At 39.8% G+C, this 22,279-nt stretch overlaps 1 protein-coding gene across 1 annotated transcript; it reads right to left on the reverse strand.

Moving 5' to 3' along the window:
• Positions 1–261: 261 nt before the first annotated feature.
• Positions 262–22,064, reverse strand: LOC109927545 (intestinal-type alkaline phosphatase; the record flags this gene model as incomplete). The annotated part of the gene is made up of 7 exons (XM_048592714.1): positions 21,951–22,064; positions 16,706–16,880; positions 12,938–13,110; positions 7,327–7,461; positions 7,159–7,228; positions 1,107–1,245; positions 262–452 (listed from the first exon to the last, which is right to left on the reverse strand). Coding segments are annotated over exons 1-7 (997 nt in total), but the record flags the coding sequence as incomplete, so codon positions are not given.
• Between the last annotated feature and the right edge of the window lie 215 nt (positions 22,065–22,279).

A 22,279-nucleotide genomic window follows, 5' to 3' on the forward strand; every position in this document is an offset into this window, starting at 1 on the left:
ATGAATGTAGCTCAGCATAACTCTTAGCAACTTTATGCTAGATTTTACTAAACCAGATTTCACACCAAAAAAATTGATTTTGAAATATTTTTGTGGAAATACATTTTTAGCAACTGAATTACAGTCAATAACAATAATTTGAATTTGTCTAGTGCTTTCAATGTTGAAAACCACCACAAGGCATTTCACGGAAACGTTATCAAACAAAATTCCCTAATTCAAAGTCCAAGTAGATATTTGAAGGAACGTACTGTCACTTACCAAATATTGGATTGCCACGAAGAGCTTTTCCACCAAATGCGAACATATGTGAATGATCTGCAGTTACTACAGTGAGAGTGTCAACATCACTTGTCAAGTGACTGGCTCTTTCAATAGCTTCATCAAATTTAACTGCTTCATTTAAAGCTTGCACTGCTGTTCCATCATGATGTCCATGATCAATTCTACCACTTAAAGAAACAAAAAAAAGGTATATCTTCTCAATTTTGGTAATATAATGCAAGATTTTTTAAATAGGTGGTTCTACCTTTAATCCCTGGATTAAGCTGAACATCTGATTTTATCACAGGCATCAATGGTAAGGTTGCTACTGTCCTACTTTGCAAAGTGCTGCTATGTCCTGGGTTGAGGGAAATGTTACTCAGAGTTTCTGCTGTAGGGTGCTATTTACTGTGGCTTGCAGTAAACCACATGTGTCGCCTTGTCAGTTCTTATCACCTCTTGGAGGTGACATTACCAACATTTAGTCATCAAAACGATTAGACTTCCATCCCTTTTGTTTGCGCTAGATTCAACTCCAGGCCCCAATTTTCAACCTATTAATTTGGCTAACAAATGCAATTCATGCCAGCACTGGCACTTAAATATATAACCACAAACAACAATTTCCATTGCAGTCATCAATTATACCAAGGTAATTGTATCATCGTCAATTCAGACTCATTTACAGGTATTAAATACCAGGCTGACAGTGAACGACGCTTTTTCTTTAAAAAAATACCTCAACACTAATGATGCAGAGAGGAAAAATACCTTGGATAATTAACCTTGAAAGCTGTAAGATGCAAGATTTCTAGAAGTGGATTGAGCAAAGGTTTAAATACTTATCCTCAACAAAAAGAAAAAATCCTTTGGGATTCTTCTGAAGAATTCGAATGGCCTTGTCAGTCATTTCAACAATAGAAGGATCCATAGTCTTATTTCGATTTAACTCATATTTCATATCCCTGGGTTCAAACAAACCTAACAATAAAACAAAATGTGCATTCATTCATTATTTTATGATATTGAATATTTATGCTCAAATGTTTGTCTGTGAGATGCTAAAAAGGAAGAGGGTTTTATGGTCTTGTTATACAAGTCATAGAATGGTTTTACTTAGAAGGAGGTCATTCTATGTTTTGAATTCATGCTGACCCTCTGCAAGAGTAATTTAGCTAGTCCCACTGTCCAGTCCGTTTGGCAACACCCTAAAGATGGTTTTCTTTCAGGCATTTGACGAATTCCTTTTTGAAAGCAATGGCTGAATCTGCCTGGCTGAATGAAACTGAATGAGGTCTCATCAAAGTAACAAGATATTATTCCTGTACTAAAACTCTTTGTAATAAATATCTATTCATTACCTGTCTGTCTACTTCCTTGCTGTACGGACATGTTAACTATGTTTCTAGCACAAAGAAAAATCTTTATGAACATTAACTTTTAATAGTTTGTCAGCATTTCAGAAAATTCAGTTTTTCTACCATTGCTAGCAAAGTGAATAACCTCAATTTTCCCTGCATTATACCCTAACTGTCATATTCTTTCCCATTCAGTTATCCTGCCTATATCTCTTTTATAAAATCTTCGGTTGGAAATTTGCCCAAGACCACGGAGTTAGATTTAATGAGAAAAAAACTGGCTTCCCAAGATGGCAGTGGAGTAGGACTCCTCAGTCAGAGGTCATCCGCTTCATCCATTTCTTTTCTTCTTTTTCTCTTTTTGTGTTTTTTCTTTCCTTCCTTCCTTCTTACCTCTTGTCCATGAGCTTTGAGTGAAGTCATCACGTACTGCCACCTCAGCATGGACTCCCAGCCTTGTAAGCCTCAAGGTGAAGCCAGTACGGACTCCCAGCCTCGAGGTGAATCCAAATCAGCCTCCCGGTCTCGAGAGCTTTGAGGGATGCCCGGCACAATCTGGAGGCTGGGTGCCAGTACGGACTGGATTGAAAGGACTGTTATTCTAAACTTTTTATTTCTTTATTTTTCTAATTTTTTCCTAAAATTTTGTACTTAAGCTTCTGTACCTAGGTACCTTTGTACTTAAGATGGCACCGTAAGTGGCGACATGTACTCATGTGAGTACATGTGACAATAAATCTAATTCTAATTCTAAAAAAAAGTGCACTGGGCCAGTTTGCAGGCACATTCCTGCCTTGGCTGCTTTTCCCTATGGTGGATTGGTGAAATTGGGAACTCTGATGGCCTGGGCAGGAAGGCAATTAGAGTGATTAAAGAAGCCAAAGAAAAGCCAACAGTTAGCAAAAGACAAAAACTTAGCAGCAGGGTTCAACTTCAATGAAACTGGTACGTTGTGAAGTTTTATTAGTGTGCTGAAGTGATGCAGGAATGACCAGACTGAGAGGCTGCCTTGAAAAGCATTCCCTATCTGTTGCTTGACAGGTGAGTGCCAATTGCCAGGAAAGGGCTTGATCTGACCAGCATTTCACAGATCCAGCAGGATACACTGCAGCCAGGCTTCATAGCAGTACAGAACAGTTTAAGCATCTACGGCTGAGGGTTTGGGACAGGGAGCTTTCAACTGCAAATGCAACCAGACACCATTTCCACACCCACATGTCCCTACCAGTGCACATGGAGTGATCAGCGAGATGCAAGCACATTGACAATTGACCCCAATTGAAAACCGACTAACCAGGCAGGTGTGAGCATCGGCAAATCCTGAGACTTAGTCTGTCATTACAGCTCACCCTTGGCATCTTCATCCTTATGACACAAAACTGGGCCAGGTGGGAGTTATTGACAGTGACATACAAGGTATCTATCGCTGAAGGCCCTCTGCCCCCGAGGCAGACTCCTAATTGGTTTGCCCTGATAAATAGGAACTTGAAGGCCCACTGCTCTAGGAATCAGGTTTGAGAGTCAAAAACTGTCCAGTTGTCTGCTAGAAAGTGAAGCCGTGAAAATTCAGCTCCTTGTACCCTCTTCACTGTAGTGATTATAACAACATCAGCCAGGTGGATCTCTTAGAATATGAATTCCCTGATTCAGACTGTTAATATAGTCCAACTGGGGAGCCCTGGCTGACAGATATAAACAGGAGTGTCAGTGGTTCTGTTCACTCTGAGAGCTGGCTCTGAGGAAGCCAAATCAGTGTCAAGCATAATCCAGATGTAAATAAAGGGTGACTTGGTGACAGGATACCTGCCTTTGTGGAGTTATTTCACTCATAAGTATTGTTCTAGCTTTACATCATTACACGAGGATACAATACATATAGTCCCTTCATCTAAAGTCATTGATGGGGGGTTGGTTAGCTCACTTGGCTGGATAGTTGTCTTGCAACATAGCATGGTGACAACAGCGCAGTTCAATTCTTGTAACAGGCTGAGGTTGCCATGAAGGCCCATCTTCTCAACAACACCACTTGTCTGAGGAGTGGTGACATTGTGGTTAAACTCAACATCAATAATCTCTCTTTCTAATGAAACAGCAGCCTATGGGACTAAGGCAACTTGATGATATTCATGATATAGATTATTAATAGCTGTGTCCCAAGAACTGGTTCCAATGCCATTCTATTAGTAACGTCTGGTCAACCTGAAAATTATCCATTTATTCCTATCTTTCATTTGCTTCCCTTCAACCCAATCCCCTATGCAGGCCAATATATTAGCTCTAACTCCACATGTAAAACACCCTTATGGATACCTTTTCAAATACATTTTGATTATCCAAATATGCTACATCCAGTGGTTGTTCTTTATCTACCTTACCAGTTGCAACCTCAAATAACTTACAATTTTCTAGATATTCTGTTAAACTTCCTTAATAATAATTCCAGTAATATTTCAAAACTAATGTCAGACTAACCAGGCTGAAATTCCTGGTTTTCTCTTTCCTCCTTTCTTGAATAGTTGTGTTACATTTACTACCATCCTGTCCACTGGTGCCATTCCAGAATGTAAAATATTTTGCAATATCATAACCAGTGCATCCACTGCCAGTGATGGTCACACTGGAAATCCCGAAGAAGGTAAACACTCCTTGCCTGACGCCAGCCTGTGTAGCTAAAGCCGCTGGCTACCCAGCTGGCATGGAGCTGTGTTGCTGTAGGTAAAATATGGGTGGGTGTGGGATGAGGTGTATAAGTGGTAATTAATTGGCCACTTATTGGTCTCATGATACTCACTCTGACCCTGAAAAATAGGAGTCGGGGTGGGGTGGGTGGTAGGTGGTAGGCACACCCAGAGCTGCAATGTATGAGTCTTTTTACCTTCAAACTGCGGGGATCATAAAATTCCACTCTTAATTTTCTTCTGTCTCCACTGAAGCTGCCAGATTTGTGAATATTTCTGCAGTTCTTGCTTAATTTCAAATTTCTGGTAGCTGCAGTATTTTGCAGGAGTGAGTGTGCTCGGATAGTAATGAAAAGTGCTTCAGCGGGCACTTTTGCTACATGATGGAAGTGATGGTACTGTAAGTGTAAAGATAGGACTCCTGTTCTTCTGTTATCAGTAAATAGGGAGAAATTAGCAGCTGTATTTATCTTTACTATTCTTGTGAGGTTAAAAGAAGCCTTTTTTCACTGGGGTGATGCTTGGACACCAATTAATTAGTCCACTTGATTACACTGTGATTTGGAATCCTTCTCCCACTCTCTGGAAAGAGAAGTTCTCTTACCTACGAGCGTGTCCAGGAAAGCTTAGAAAACAGGGTTTGCTTTAAAACAAATTCTTCTTCCACTATTTAAACAGCAAACTCAGCCAAATGGAATGCAACCTCACATTAAGAGTCTTATTTCCACTTTAACATCATGATTGGCTGACCTGCTGCAAATTGCAGTATCTAGGTGTTTCCTGTTTCAGCCAATGTATGGGAAACCTGCCCATTAGATTATACTGAGGCCCAGGTAGTACGAAGGAGGCAGGGAGACTGCAGAAGGACTTGGAAAGGGTAGGAGAGTGGGCAAAGAGATGACAGATGCAATACAATGTGGAAAATTGTGAAGTTATGCACTTTGGAAGGAAGAATAGAGGCATAGATATTTTCTAAATAGGGAAAGGCTTCAGAAACCTGAAGCATAAAAGGAGTTAGGAGTTCTAGTTCAGGATTCTTTTAAGGTTAACATGCAAGTTCAGTTGGCAGTTAGGAAAGCAAATGCAGTGTTAGCATTCATTTTGAGAGCTGGAATACAAGAGAAACCTGTCCGCTTTGTAGCAGAAAATAGGTCATAATATCATGATATAAGTACAGAATTAGGTCATTTAGCCTATCAAGTCTGCTCTGCCATTCAATCATGGCTGATACATTTCTCAAACCCATTCTTGTGCCTTCCCCTAAACTCATGTTCCGTTACTAATGAACATATCTCTAGCTCTATAAGGCTATGGTCTGACCGCATTTAGAATATTGTGAGCAATTTTGGGCACTGTATCTAAGGAACGATGTGTTGGCATTAGAGGGGATCCAGAGGAGGTTTACAAGAATGACTCATGAATGACTAGCTAGAGGATGAGCAATTGAGGATTCTGGGTCTGTACTCAATAAAGCTTAGAAGGATGAGGGGGATCTCATTTAAATTTACAGAATACTGACAAACCTGGATAGAGTGGACATGGAGAAGATATTTTGACTAGTAGGGGAAACGAGGACTTGAAGGCACAGCCTCAGAGTGAAAGGGCAACCCTTTAGAACTGAGATAAGGAGGAATTTCTTCAGCCAGAGAGTGGTGAATCTGTGGAACTCATTAGCATGGAAGGCTGTGGAGACTAAATCTTTGAGACAGAGATATGTTCATTAGTAAGGGAACATGAGTTTAGGGGAAGGCACAAGAATGGGTTTGAGAAATGTATCAGCCATGATTGAATGGCAGAGCAGACTTGATAGGCTAATTGACCTAATTCTGTACTTATATCATGATATTATGACCTATTTTCTGCTACAAAGCGGACAGGTTACTCAAGAACACCAACAAGTATCTGCCCAATTCCTGTGTGAAGTTCAATTTAAGGATCACATTTATATTAAGAGCAATTAGTATTTTGATATATTTTAACATAACTGCTTTATAAATAAATTAGCATCTCTTCATCAGTGAGGTTGTAGACTGGCTTGCCAAACCAGTGTGTTTGGTTGTAGATGTTTTGTCACCCTGCTAGGTAACATCGTCAGTGTGCCTCTGGTGAAGCTTCACTGACGATGTTACCTAGCAGGGTGACAAAACATCTGCAACCAAACACATTGGCTTGGCAAGCGAGTCCACAGCCTCATTGACCACCCGAGCTACAAATCTTCTCAAAAACTCTCTTCATTAGTTTCTGGTTCTTTAGATATTAAGTGAATTTTTTGCAACAACTTCTACTTATGTACAATCTTTAATCCACGAAACATTCCAGACAGATTTGGTGCAAGTTAGAACACAGGCAGCTAATTTTTGGATGACCTCAAATTTACAGAGGGGTTGGAACTTGCAAGTTAATGACAGGAGAAAATGATAATGTACAATTTAATATCCAGAATGCATTCTACATCACAAGTTCTTCTCCAAGCCACGCACCATCCTGACCAATGCTCCCTTCAAGCTGTGGACTGCACACACATACAGCCGCTCCAAGGATCTGCACACAGTGATTGGAAGTCATGCTGCGTACAGACCTCAGAGATCTATGCAGAAGAAAATGAAAATTATCAGGAATGCTCATCCTGACTTAGAACCATATTGCCTTTCCTTCGTAGTTGCCAGATCAAATTTCTGGAATTCCAGTTTTGTGGGTGCAACGTGTTACGCTTTTTTTTTGTGGGTGCAACCCTAAAATTATGGACTGCAGTGGCTTGAGAGGGTCACTCATCACTACATTCTTATGTCGGGCTTTCTTATAGAATTTATTACCCTTTATAAAAGAGTGTTGCAAAGAATAATTTTCAGTGGACTTACCCATCAAATACTTAGTTTTATTCACATTGACAGCATCAAACTGTTCTTTATTCCACACATATTGTGCATCCTGAAAAATGTTAGAAGGCATTAATTCATAACTGGGCACATTATTATTTGATTAAGTATTCAATGGAATATCTGGCTGTGAAAAATATTGATCAGTACTTCTTTGATACTGAGCCATTTCTCAATCAGATTTTCTTTATCTTTTCGAGTGCCATTTTGACTGGGGTTCTCTGGGTATTCAGGATCAGGTGTCCCTTCAGGAGTCATGTACATTCTTCCTCCTCCAAGTATGACCTGAAAAGATAAACATACGGTTTCTTTTTCTCACATGAAATTTAAGTTAGGACAAACCATCAACAACTAATAGTCTGTAGTCCCATTGCAAAATTGGTCATGACCTACAATTGTTCCTCTGGCTGCCATCACATTTAGTGGAAATAAATTAGACATGAAAAGCAATCACTGCTTTAATTTGTTCATGATCAATATTTAATTGCCCCCAAGGGAATTAAGAGTCAATCACATTGCTGTGGGCCTGTTAAGGTTCATTCCAGAGGGAGATTAGTGAGCAAAGTGGATTTTATGTTGATTGACAATGATTTCATAGTTACTAGCTTTTTTCCATTCCAGAATTTTATTCAATTCAAAGTTTACTATCTGCCATGCCGACATTTGAACCCATGTCCCCAGGATATTAACTCAAAGTTTTGGTTTACTAGTTCTAATGACATAACCATGATGTCCCTATCTCCCCTAGGTTAACTTTGATGTGAGAAAGGATATGTAAATTTTTTTGTATAATTAAATTTTGTCACAAAACAGATCCAGATATGTATATTCATAAAGATTAATTTTGGCAAAATTCATATCACTTGTACCTTATGATAGTCAGTTAGCTCAAATAGCGAGTTAGAGTATGGAGCAGAATAACACCAACAGAGGGTTCAGTTGCTTTGATTTGATTTGATTTATTGTTGTCACATGTACTTAAATACAGTGTAAAGTTTTGCTTTGCAAGCTGCACAGTTAAATCATATCATACAAGGACATAGGGTGTTTAGACAGAGTGAGGCATTCAGGGTTATGGCTGCAGAGGAGGTGCACAAAGTGGGATCAACATTGGGTTCGAAATTAGAGAGTCTGATAACAGTGGGGAAGAACCTCTTCTTCAACCTGTTGGTATGTGTTTTTAAGTTTCTGTATCTTCTTCCTGACGGAAGAGATTGGAAGAGATTATAACCAGGGTAGGAAGGTTCTTTGATGATATTGGCAGCCTTTCCCTGGCAACGAGAAGTGTGGATGTGAGATTGGCTTGCGTGACAGTCTGGGCTCTGTGCACAATGTTCCGTAGTTTCTTATGGTCCTGGGCAAAGCAGTTGCCGTACCAAACTATGATGCACCCAGATAGAAGGCTTTCTATGGTGCATCCATAAAATTTGTTGAGGGTCCTGATGAACATGTGAATTTCCTAAGCTTCCTGAGGAAGAAGAGGCATTGTTGTGCCTTCTTGACCATCACAGCTACATGGGAGGACCAGGGCAGATTGTTGCTTGTCGTCACTCCTAGGAACTTGATGCTCTCGACCCTCTCCACCTCAACTTCATTGATGTAGTGGGGGCGTGACCTCCTTCTTTCTTCCTGAAGTCATTGATCAGTTCTTTAGTTTTGCTGACATTGAGGGAAAGATTGTTATCTTTGCACCATGACACCAAGCATTCTATCCCTTTCCTGTATTCTGTGTCATCGTTGTTTGACATCCGGCCTACGACGTTGGTGTTATCAATGAACTTAGAGATGGCGTTTGGATGAAATTTGGCCTCACAGTCGTGAGTGTACAGGGAATACAGTAGGGGGCTGAATATGCATCCTTGCAGGGTGCTGGTGTTGAGTATTATTGTGGGGGAGGTGCTGTTGTCTATCTTCACTGATTGCAGTCTGTGGGTCAGGAAGCCAAGGACTCAGTTGCAGAGAGTGGAGCCGAGACCAAGGTCACAAAGTCTGGAGATTAGTTTGGTTGGGATTATAATGTTGAAGGTGGAGCTGTAGTCAATAAATAGAAGCCTAACATAGGTATCTTTATCATCTAGATGGTTCAGGAATGAGTGTAGGTCTAGGAAAATGGTGTCTGTTGTGGACCTGTTGCGCCGGTAGGCAAAATGCAAGGGAATGAGGCAGCCTGGGAGGCTCAAGTTGATGTGAGCCATGATTAACCTCAAAGCATTTCATAATTATGGAGGTCAGAGCCACTGGGTGGTAGTCGTTGAGGAATGTTGCATGTGTTTTTTTTTGGTACTGGGATGATGGTGGTTTTCTTGAAGCAGGTGGGGACTTCAGATTGTAGCAAGGAGATGCTAAAGATATCAGTGAATATTCCCACCAGCCGGTCCGCAGAGGATCTGAGTGCATGGCCAGGGACACCGTCTGGGCCAGTTGCTTTCCTCAGGTTCACCCTCAAGAAAGCCAATCTGACATCTGCAGCGATGACTGAGGGAACAGGTGCATCTGGGGCTGTCGGTGCAGGTGATACCATTCTACTGGCATTCTGCTCAAATTGAGTGTATAAAGTATTCTCTGCACCAGGGTGGGATGTGTTTTTGTCCACTGTTTTGTTCTGCTTCATCTTGTATCCTATTATGTTTTGTAGGCCTTGCCACAGGTGGCGAGTGTCCATGTGGTTAGTTTGTGCCTCTAATTTGGTCCACTACTGCCTCTTGACATCTCTATGTGCCTTGCAGAGGTCGTATCTGTATTTCCTGTAAAAGTCTGGGTCATCCGACCTGAAGGCCACACGCCTGGTCTTCAGTAGGCAATGGATTTCCCAGTTCACCCAAGGTTTCTGGTTGAGTAATATGCGGATTGACATCTGTGGCATGCAGTCCTCTACACACTTGCTAATGAAGTCTATGATGGTGGTGACATCACTCCTCGTAACAGCTGCGGTAGCTCATGGAGGCCGTCTTCCTTACCTTACTGCATGCTTTATAGTGTTGTCCCTCAACCAATATAATCAATTGTATCTATCTAATGAAGGGAAATGCCTATGTCCTTGGTGGAGTATGTCAAATTTGAGTAAGAAGGTGATAGTTTGGACCACACTTTAAACGGAGAACACTATCTAGGCTGATGTAAAACTGAAAGTGTGATACCCACAGTTAGATGAAAGGCTACACCTTTCTGCACTGGTGATCATAAAAGATCTCAATGATACAATTCAAAGATCAGTAGAAACTCCATCTCATCCTGGTTCAACATGCTTTCCTCAACTAATAACACCATTGATAGACTTAGTAGACAATCATTTTGTCTGTAGGAAAGTCTTTGCAATTAGCTTTGATGGTTGCTAATGTGTTAACTAACTGCACTTTTATTCTTTGGTTATAAAGCACTTTGACATGTCTTGAGAATGCAATTTGGATAGATAGAAATGTAAGTAGTTCCTTCAGATTATTTATTGAGACTTGCTCATTTGATATAAAATATAACTTTGTATAAAAATATCCAGAAATATGATATAACCTGAATCAAATAGAACCTACTTCAACAAATATTGTATGTACTTAAAACAGGTACAGGCACAGGCACAGACATGGGAAATTGATCATTATAGTACCAGTGAGCTGTGTACATCTGTTACAGGCAGATATCTGCAGGTAGCTTGTCCCTGATGGTGGAATAGCAAGATTGTTCAGCTAAAACATAAGCAGAATTTGGAGAGTTGAGAGCAATATGTAACTGATAGAGGCTTACAATTCGAATGTATAGCTGGGAGAAGCACTCTTGCTCCACCTGGGACTCTTAATTACCTCTGTCGTTTGAACAGCCGACAAAAACATAATTTCATTTAAAAAAAAAGACTGAAAACATTCCTCTGGAGCCAGGAGAAGCAGGGGTGGTCCAAATGCTCCAAAGTTTTCTGACCAGTCCCCACTTACCCTTTATTTTGCCAGTGCTAACACAGCTTAGTTGATAGCTGAACATAAGTGGGTGTGGACACACAGGAGAGAGATAGGTTTACAGCTCCTGTTCCTGTAATGGATACCACCCCATCATGTTGTTGGGCCAGATGGTATGTTTCAGTTCTCAAATATTTAGATGATTTAATGTAAACTTTTGTGAAATTGTGAAAGGCAGTAAAAACTGCGATTTTTTTTTTCTGTGTTGGACTTGTCCTCCAAGCTGAGTATCAACAATTCTATTGGTCAAAGTTGTCCAGCAGCATGGTTTACAAGGAAAAACAAACCCACAGTTATATTAGCTTCTACTGCAGTGTATTACAGATTATTTTATTACCTTATGTTTATTCGTTTCACACAATTTAAATGTATCATTCCCTAATATCAAACAGTAGATTAGATACTGACAAAATGTTTGTCAAATCCTGTGATTAGTCAGTACTTTATAACTGAAACTCTGGGGTAAAGTTTCCATGTTGGCATAATCAGTGGGTGCACATATCTTTTTAACTTTCTCTCCTTGCACCTTAAAAATATGCCCCTAGTTTTTAATTCCCCCACCCTAAGGAAAATATCTTTGCTATTCACCTTATCTAATCCCCTCATGATTTTATAAACCCCAGTAAGGTCACCCCTCAACCTTCTACGCTCCAGTGAGAAAAGTCCCAGTCTATCCAGCCTAACTTTATAATTCAAACCTTCCATTCCCGGCAGCATCCTGGTAAATCTTTTCTGAACCCTCTTCAATTTAATTATATCTTTCCTATAACAGGGTGACCAGAATTATACACACTACTCCAGAAGAAGCCTCACCAACCTCAACATGACATCCTAACTCCTATACTTAAAGGTCTGAGCGATAAAGACGAATGTGCAAAACACTTTTCTAACCATCCTGTCTATATGTGACGTAAACTTAAAAGAATTATGTATCTGAACCCCAGGTCTTTCTTTTCTACAACATTACCCAGGGCCCTACCATTAATTGTGTAAGTCTTGCCCTTGTTTATTTTATCAAACTACAATACCTCGCATTTATCCAAATTAAACTCCATCTGCCACTCCTCAGCCCATTGACCCAATCGATCAAGATCCCTTTGTAATCTTAGATAACCTTCTTCACTGTCTACTAAACCACTAATTTTGTTGTCATCCACAAACTTACTAACCATGTTTCCTAAATTTTCAACCAAATCATTTACATAAATGACAAATAAAAGTGTATCTAGTACCAATCCCTGTGAAACACTGCAGGTCACAGGCCTCCAGTCCGAAAAACAACCCTCCACTACCACCTTCTGTCTCCTACTCTCAAGCTAATTTTGCATCCAATTGGCAAGCTCTCCTTGAATCCCATGTCATCTAATTTTACTAATTAGTTACCATGCAGAACCTTGTCAAAGCCTTTACTAAAGTTGATGTAAACAACGTCTACTGCTCTGCCCTTGTCAATTGTTTTGGTAACCCCTCAAAAAAACTCAATCAAGTTTGTGAGACATGATTTACCGCGCACAAAGCAAGACAATGAAGCAATAGAATACAAGTCAATATTTGAAAAAAAAGTATTTTAAATGGTCAGGTCACTGGGCACAGATTTGAGTAAAGTTATCTAAATGTAAAAGGCAAACGGAAATAGTTAAAATTGCACCACAAGTATGGAAGTAGCTATAAAAATAATATTTAACTACTTACTTACAATGAATTTATAATCATAGGATAAAAATATAATGAATTATTTGTTCAAAATGGTTAACTATGATAAAAGTGCATTGTGGTTTGATGAACCTTTAAATCTTATAAAAATAAACAGAACTTACATCAATATCTGTGTTATTTATGAGCTGAAAAGCAATGTCCTTGCAACCATTCCTAATTGCATCGAGTGGCATTTCAGCATCACTGTACCAATTTCTGTCTGCAACATGGGCATATGTAGCAGCTGGAGAAGCATGTTGAACCCGAGTGGTTGTCACGATGCCAACCGACTTTCCTGTGCAAAATGAAAAAGTTAAAGATTATCTAATGTTAATGAAAAGTAGGTGAATAGAAAAAGTCAGAATAAATTTTGCTTTAAATCAGAACTAGGAATCACAAAAATAACGTAGTTACTAATCTATCTATTAGGTAAATAAAGAATACAGAGAATGTGGAATTCATCATTCTGTCTAATTATAATGCCATGTAATATTAATCACTTAGTTGTGAAAAAACATTTGAATTTAATGGCAGCCTTGCTTTGTGACCATTACCTTTGCAAAAAGTGACTTCCATTATTTTAAGTGAAATGGAGCATGATACTTTTTGACAATGTACAATCTGTTTATCCGGGTCATCAAGAACATAGACATATCAGTCTGTGTTTATCATGGAATGGATAATGTTCTGAGCAAGCATGTTCAAGCATTTTATTTAATAATTGACTGGGAAAAACTCCGTGCAGAGACAGACCACAGCCTATAAGATATAGGAATAGAAGTAAACCATTCAGCCCATTCATTCTGCTCCCCCATTCAATGAGAGTATGGTTGATCTGATAATTCACAACTCAGATAAAAAAACTTGTTTTCTATGATAAAACACTAAATACAAACAAAAACAAAAACAAAAACAAAAGAACTGTGGATGGTGGAAATCAGAAATAAAACAGAAATTGCTGGAAAACTTACCAGGTCTGGCAGCATTTGTGGAGAGGAAGCAAAGTTAACGTTTTGGGTCCATTCAGAATGAAGGATAGGTATGGCAAATTATGTGAACCTTGGATGACCAGGGATGTTATGACCTTGGTCAAAACGAAAAGGGAAGTGTACATAAGGTCGAGGAGGATGGGAACTGACAAAGTCCTTTAAGTATACAAAGAAAGTAGAAAAGAACTTAAACAAGAAATTAGAAGGGCTAAAAGGGATCATGAAAAGTCATTAGCAAACAGGATTAAGGAGAATCCCAAAGCGTTTTATACATATATAAAAAGCAAGAGGGTAGCCAAGAAAGGGTTGGCCCACTCAAGGTCAAAGGAGAGAATCTATGTGTGGAGCCAGAAGAGGCAAATGAGGTCCTAAAGGAATACTTTGTATTGGTATTCACCAAAGAGAAGGAATTGATGAAGGATGATCTCAGACAGGGTAGTGTCAAATTCCTAAGCCATGTATTAAGGTAGATAAGTCCCCTGGTCCTGATGGGATCTATCCCAGAATATTGAGGGAGGTAGAAGAACAAGTTGCTAGAGCATTGTATCCTCTTTGGCCACAGATGAGGTTCCAGAGGACTTGAGAATGACTTTTTTCACTGGACCTTAGGAAATTGAGAAGCAACCTGATAGAAGTTTATAACATAATGAGAGGTAGAGTAAGAGTTAATGGTAGTTGTCTTTTTTCTAGGATGGGGGATTTCAAGACTGGGGGAACATTTTTATTGTGAGAAGAGAGAGATTAAAAAAGACATGAGGCAAACCTTCTACACAGAGGGTGGTTCACATGTGGAATGAGCTTCCTGAGGAAGTGGTGGGTGCAGGTACAATTACAACGTTTAAAAGACATTTGGATAGATACATGAATAGGTTTGGAGGGATATGGGTCAGGAGCAGGCAGGTAGGACTAGTTCAGTTTGGGATTATGTTTGGCAAGGACTATTTGGACCAAAGAGTCTATTTCCGTGCTGTATGACTCAATGATTCTACAAGAGTAACAGGGATAATCCTGGAAATTATAGGCCTGTGAGCCTCACATCAGTGGTAAGGAAATTATTGAAAAAGATTCTGAGGGACAAGATCTATACACATTTAGAAGCAAATGGACTTATTAGAGATAGACAGCACGGTTTTGTGCAGAGGAGGTCATGTCTCTCTAACTTGATCGGATTTTTTAAGGAGGTGACAAAGATGATTGATGAGGGCAAAGCAGTTGATGCTGTCTACGTGGACTCCAGTAAAGCCTTTGACAATGTCCCTCATGGAAGATTGGTAGAAAAGGTGAAGTCACATGAGATCAGGGGCGAGCTTGATACAGAACTGTCTTACGCATAGGAGACAGAGAGTAGCAGTGGAAGGATGCTTTTTGGAATAGAGGGTGGTGACTAATGGTGTTCCACAGGGATCAATGCTGGGACCTCTGCTGTTTGTGGACTACATAAATGAGAAAATGATAGGTGGAGATGGAGCCGAGAGAGAGAGAGAGAGAGAACGTTAACTCTGCTTTCTCTCCACCATGCTGCCAGACTTGCTGCGATTTTCCAGTAATTTCTGTTTTTGTTTCTGTTTTCTGTCTTGGTATCCAGTTGATCAACTGTATTGGATAGTCTATCCAAACATTATGTCTCTTCAGCAAAATTTGAATATTCTTCAGAGATATACAATACTCCCTTTGCAGACTCGGAGTTAATTTTTGTTACTTTTGTTAATTAATCTTTGTTACCTGACGAAGGGGCTACACTCAGAAAGCTTGTGATTTCAAATAAACCTGTTGAACTATAACCTGGTGTGGTGACTTCCAACTTTGTCCACCCTAGTCCAACACCAGTACTTCTATATCAAGATAGGTGCAAGAAGCTGAGTCAGAAGGAAATTTATGGAACATGGATTAAGCATCAGGGAGGAAAATAGTCGAACAAGGGTGAAGGATGAAACAGCAAACTGAGGGCACAGAGAATCATGGTCTCAGTAGCATGAATCATAATTCATCTCGAACTGCAAGGAAAGAATGGAGGAGAAGTTGAAACGGAGAGCTTAATTTTTCAGATTTTCAGCCATTTAACTCTGTTAGTTTTGGTTATGTTTGAGGTTATCTTTGAACTTTTGTGTGATCCTCATTAACACCTTACAGCTATAGGAATCACCAGGGGAAAAGGAGTCTCTGGTCATCAGCATCTTTCTAGGAGTTTCCCTTAGTATGAAGAAAGAGGAGATGAGGCCAGGTGGGGTAGTGGCAGTTTCTTCAGAAAAGGGGACAGGAATGCCAGATGCACTCTTTTCTTCCCTTGCAGGTACAGGACTTCCCTCCTCCTCTGCACCTCTTCTACCAGGGGCTCCTTTACCACATCAAAGAATGTGTGCACCCTCTCACTTGTTCCTGTATCATGCTACTGCCAGCCAGCACACTTCACATTTTCTATTGAATTGGTTGTAAGGAGCTCTGTCACTGGCAAATTCAAATTATGGTAACCAGCAACTGGGACAAATATTGCATGCTAAAACAACACTTTCAAATGGCACATATTTCTAACACAGCACCTGTTTTCACACTTTCTTCAAAAATAACTCACCCTATAAGTTTTTCTCTTTGTAGATGGGTTTATTCTGAAATCATTGTATATGCAATCAGTATTAGGTAGCACACAGACTTCAAACAGCTTCAAGTTACAAAAAAATATGTACAGGCTATTATTACTGGTCAATGTTCTGCTTACTATGTAGCAATAATGGGCCACTGAAATAGTTCTTCCCCCGCTGCGTCCATACAGCAGTTCAAAAATTGTCATGGTCACCTTTATCATTTCAACTATTTTTAGATTTTCCTCCCAGCTTTTATTATTTATTGAGATTAGAATGATTATTGAATGTCATTTTGTACAGGTATTTTCAAAATATACTATACCTGCATCTTTTGCCCTCTTAAGTACTGACATGACCTCATTGCCAAAAGTTGTTGTACATTGTCCTCGTCTAGCTGCTGCACTCAGTCCAATGGTTCCATAGTTTGCTTTGACCCCACAAAGGTAAGCAGTGGCTGTTCCTGCACTATCAGCTGCTTGGTGATCAACATTGTATGTCTAAAACAAGAAAAAGACGTTCTTTTCAGAGCTTTAGCAAATTGGTATTTTAATGCAATAAGTGATCTTATTATGATCTCAGCTGATAGTAACACTGGATATGTCTGTTCCTAAAATGAAACCTGATTCGATAGATCATAAATTTAATTTTTTGCAGTTGGATACCATGGTGGTTAGTCACCAAAAGATATTCACAAAAGACTGCAGATGTTCTTTAATAACAGAACATCTGTTGATTACACAAATAGAAGACAATTAGCATGATTTTAACACAAACAGCAAAACAAAGTTTAAACCTGTTCCCCACTACTATTCTTTTACATAGGCTTCAATCCTGAGCAATTTTATCTTAACTTTTAAAGTTTCTACTTAATTTATTCCTCCTAGTCTCTTTTCCTTGGACGGCTGATGAGACATTTTTAGAATCCTTTCCAAGTCTCTAAGGTTTTGGAGTAGATTTGTAGCTCGGGTTGTGGGTGTTGAGGTTGGTTGGCTCGCCGAGCTGGTTTGTTGTTCCGCAGACGTTTCGTTACCGTGCTTGGTAACATCCTCAGTGCAGCCTCTGATGAAGCGTCGGTGTGTTTTCCCGCCTGGCTTTTAAACTCTGGGGTCCGTTGCGATGGATTGCCTCACTTTTGGGTTTCCTCCGTAGTGGAATGTATATGGGGTCGAGTTCACATTGAATATACATTCCATTACAGAGGAAACCCAGAAGTGAGGCAATCCATCGCAACGGACCCCAGAGTTTAAAAGCCAGGTGGGAAAACACACCGACGCTTCATCAGAGGCTGCACTGAGGATGTTACCAAGCACGGTAACGAAACGTCTGCGGAACAACAAACCAGCTCGGCGAGCCAACCAACCTCAATCTTTCCAAGTCTGCTGGCATAAACCTATGATAATTCCGATGGCCTAAACTTATTCAGTTCTAACAACTTGAAAACTTCTATACAAAGTCTCTTGGCTTGAAAGCTTCACAGACTGGAAACCACTTCGGTTGGGATTACAGGTCTCCCTGAATTAAAATCTCAATTCCTTTGAATGAAGAAATTTAAAATTATGTTTTGAAGTGAAAATCTAAAGCTAATTGCCTATTCTGTTTATTCTTCCTGTCATAAACTCAGCAACATAAACATTTCATCTATTAAAACCACAGAGATCTCCCAGACGTTTGGTGACAGTCACATGTCTCCTCAAAACCAATGTACTTAGGTTACTATTTCAAATGGCTTTCTGACCCGTTTAAAAAAATCCAGACTGGCCAAAATTGTCTATCTTTATTTTTTAATTAAATCAAAATTCCAAAAATGATAATATATTATGCATTTTTATCACAATGTGTTCAAGATATCTATGGATTTCCATTTGTCTCCAAGTAGCTTTATTCCATCCAGCCATGTATCTATTGGATAGAAGATATGTCACTGAACTCTATAAAAGGGATTCTATCTTAGTATGGCAAGAGCAATCTTCTTCTCATGTCAATTAGAAGCATACACAAGAAAATCTCAGATACAGTATCTTTGGGAGTATTCCCTAAGAATCAGACATCACTCAGTTCACAAACTAAATTTCAGCTTATTAAAGCAAATAGAGCATGCTGCTCCTAATTTTTCCAAGTGTTAACAGAGTTTTTGTGAGTTTTTGAGCAACAAAAAGCATCAAGAATGTGAAACTATGTGGTGCCTTTCACAAGGAATCTGGAACATGTGTGGACAGGGTAAGCAACACTATGTCTCTCCACCCAATCATATTAAAGAATTCCCTGAGACATGCAGAGTTTAAACCAGGAAATGCAAGTTAAGAGTGTTTGATTCATTGTCAAATCAAGCAGAGAAGACAAAACAAAGCGAAGAGAAAATATGGGTTAACAAGGTGTAGAGCTGGATGAACACAGCAGGCCAAGCAGCATCAGAGGAGCAGGAAAGCTGACGTTTTGGGCCTCGACCCTTCTTCAGAAAAGGTGGAAACCACTTCGGTTGGGGTTACAGGTCTCCCTGAACTAAAATCTCAATTCCTTTGAATGAAGAAATTTAAAATTATGTTTTGAAGTGAAAATCTAAAGCTGATTGCCAATTCTGTTTACTCTTCCTGTCATAAACTCAGCAACATAAACATTTCATCTATTAAAACCACAGCGATCTCCCAGGCATTTGATGACAGTCACATGTCTTCTCAAAACCAATGTACTTAGGTTACTATTTCTTTTTTTTTCTGAAGAAGGGTCTAGGCCCGAAACGTCAGCTTTCCTGCTCCTCTGATGCTGCTTGGCCTGCTGCGTTCATCCAGCTCTACACCTTGTTATCTCAGATTCTCCAGCATCTGCAGTTCCTACTATCTCAGAAAATATGGGATAATAATGAGTTATATAAAGGGACATTTTCTTTCCATTTTTGAAACATATACTACTAAAATCAAAACCTGATAAAATGAGACTAGACTTTGAATTTATAAAAGCTAATTTTCATTGTCACAGAGGTTATTTGGCAGCCATTAAAATATATTATACTGTTAAAGATTTACTTACACTTGAATGGACAAGCTTAAATCTTTTTGATGTGTGTAATAGACACCTAGCCAGTATATATTGAAAATTTATACCCTTCACGTTCCATGAAGAGGTACTGGTTTAGCATAGATTGTGAAGGAACATTGCAAATCAGACTGCTACACCCTTATTTACACATTAAAACATGCATCTGCAAACACCAGACTTTGCTATCCTTAATGCTAATGAGTAATGTTAATCTCACTATTACTCCTACTACAAAGTCGAGACTGTTAAGACCTTTATGGAATCATAGAATCCCACACTGTTGAAACAGGCCATTCAGCCCATCGAGTCCACTTCAACCTCTGAAGAGCACTCCACCTAGACACACCCCAATGCTATTCCTGTAACCCTACATTTCCCACCACTAATCCACCTAGCCTGCACATCCCTGGACATGATGGGGCAATTCAGCATGGCCAATCCACCTAACCTGCATATTTTTGGGCTGTGGGAGAAAACCGCAGCACCCGGAGAAAACACACACAGACATGGGGACAATGTACAAATTCCACATCGACAGTTGCCTGAGGGTGGAATCAAACTGAGGAACCTGGCTCTGTAAGACACTGAGCCACCATGCTGCCACTATTTGTAAACCAAGAGATTTGATGTATTCCAGCTCCTATCACATTGCAATTCCACTGTACCCTGAAGAATGCTAAAAGTAAAGATACAGGCCATTTGGCCCAAATAGTCCAGAACAGCTCCTTTTCACACAAGCTATTTTGTTTAATCACACTACCTATTCTCCTTTACTTTTGTATTGCACCATTCCAGAATCTAATTTCCTTCTGAAAGTATTTTTGTGTTCTGTTTCAACAGTGGTTTCTAACTGTCAACAGTGGTATAACTATCAGTTTGCTTCCCAAATGCTCACTCACTTTATCCTTTATAACAAAGCTGCCATCCTGCATACCTCTGGTTTCTTAGTACACACTTCTTAATTTCAACAGTAATTTACAGCATCTATGAAACTCACATTCCTTTCTTGACATGCATGGTCTTTAGTGGTCATATGCAGATTACTGTGGCTTGCATTGTTTCTTTAGCACAGAGGAGGAAGTTGGCAGTTTATGACAGAGAGAGAGCACTGAACAGTCAATCTATCAGTGTGATAGGAGGTAAGCATGTCGCTACATGACACCATGCTACGTCAACGCCAGCTGCCTACACACTGCCTGTGCTTCAAATAGCCATTGTCTGAGAGTTGACAAGAGTCGTCAGTGGGTCAAATAGTCAAGGAGGTTATCCACTAAGGGGTTGGCCAGGGTCAGTCAGATACTTGGTCCTACCAAAGTCTGAGGATTTGGGCCACTGACAATTCTGCAGGTCATGTGCAACTGCTTCAGAGATTGCAAGTAGATCAGTTGGCATCTTTTGGAGATACCAATCCATGGACTGGGCTGTGATCAGATGTGGATGTCTTATCAAGTCAGTCTAGGGGTGGGGCAAGGTCAGTCCTGGGAGTTTGGTCAATAGTTATGAGGGGCCTTATCATGGAGCAGTGATTGCAGTCCTGGGGAAAGCAGACAGCTGAAGTCTGGGAATGGGTTTCCTTGTACTGAGTCACTGCATGAATGGTGACAGTGATGGGGGAAATTTGCAGATAGTAGGATGGAACTTCATATTGAATAGGAAAGGACTAGGAGCTCCATGAAGTGGTTCACAAAGGTCATGGTTATACTGGCCTCTTCATGGGAAGGGTGGAGAGCCAACAAGGACATGTAAACTTCCAAAGTCATCGCCTCTTAGGGTAAAGTGCGCATATTACGGGTGATGTAAAGAGGCCCAATGGAAATGGTGGGACAGAAAGATCATAGGTGTCACAGGGACAGCAACACAAAAGGAAACATGAAGACTTATGGTGGTGGTGGTGGGTGTGCGGAGAGGGTGGTGCTGCTGCTGTTAGTGCGTAGAATTCATGCATCTCTGGCAGAACCTAAAATTAGTCACACTAAAATGAACTTGGAAACTTGCCATATAAGATCAAATACATAATAGATACATAAACTGGCTTCTATTTCAGTGGGTTTCTTTGCTTCAGGAGTGGAGCAAACTCAGGAAATTGGACACCCTCCTAGGGGCAATTGCAGTATTCAAGCCTCCACTGAGACAGTAATGCTACACTTACAGTTTCAATTTGCATTTATCTATAAGTCATTAAAAATTATGTCCTTAAGCAATCATGATCAGTCCACTAGCTGTCTCCTTTTGCACATGTTCCTTTCCACTTCAGCAGAGTAGGATCCATTTAAATCTGGAATATAAACAGCAGGCTGTGCATTGAAATCCTTAATCAATATGCACCTGTTGTTCATTGTCAACAAGCAAAACAATATTTATAAATGTTACCTATCAATAGTCAGCTGCTAAAATCTCTCAGTTAGGAATACATTGTGAAAATGCAATCATGGGACACTTGCATGCATTTAATTATTCAAAATATTTTTCTAACCATAATTTAAAACAGAAAAAGACAGAAAATTCATAGAATGTTAGTAGCTTTTAAGCCTGACTTTGGAGAGACCAAGATGTGGAAATGACTCCATTGCTAGCACAGTTCCTTCTCCAAGTTTTTTTTGGAGTTGTCCTTTCAGTATTCGGGTAGCAGTCACTGTGGGAACTCCCATTCCTATAAGAAATTATAGATATGGTTAAATGTTTATTGATTCACTAGAGTAAATTGCTCAATTAGTACTTTGACTATAAAACAGGAAGCTGATAAGCAGCACAAGAACTTTGGCTAAGGCAATTTTACACCAAAGTGCAACATTGACTAATCACCCTAAGGAGCTGTCATTCCCAGAAAATGTTCCTTCCCTTTGAGTAAAATTATTTGCCACGT

Source organism: Rhincodon typus, unplaced genomic scaffold (assembly GCF_021869965.1).
Source record: "Rhincodon typus isolate 14 unplaced genomic scaffold, sRhiTyp1.1 hic_rhity00001702, whole genome shotgun sequence".
Classification (NCBI taxonomy): domain Eukaryota; kingdom Metazoa; phylum Chordata; class Chondrichthyes; order Orectolobiformes; family Rhincodontidae; genus Rhincodon; species Rhincodon typus.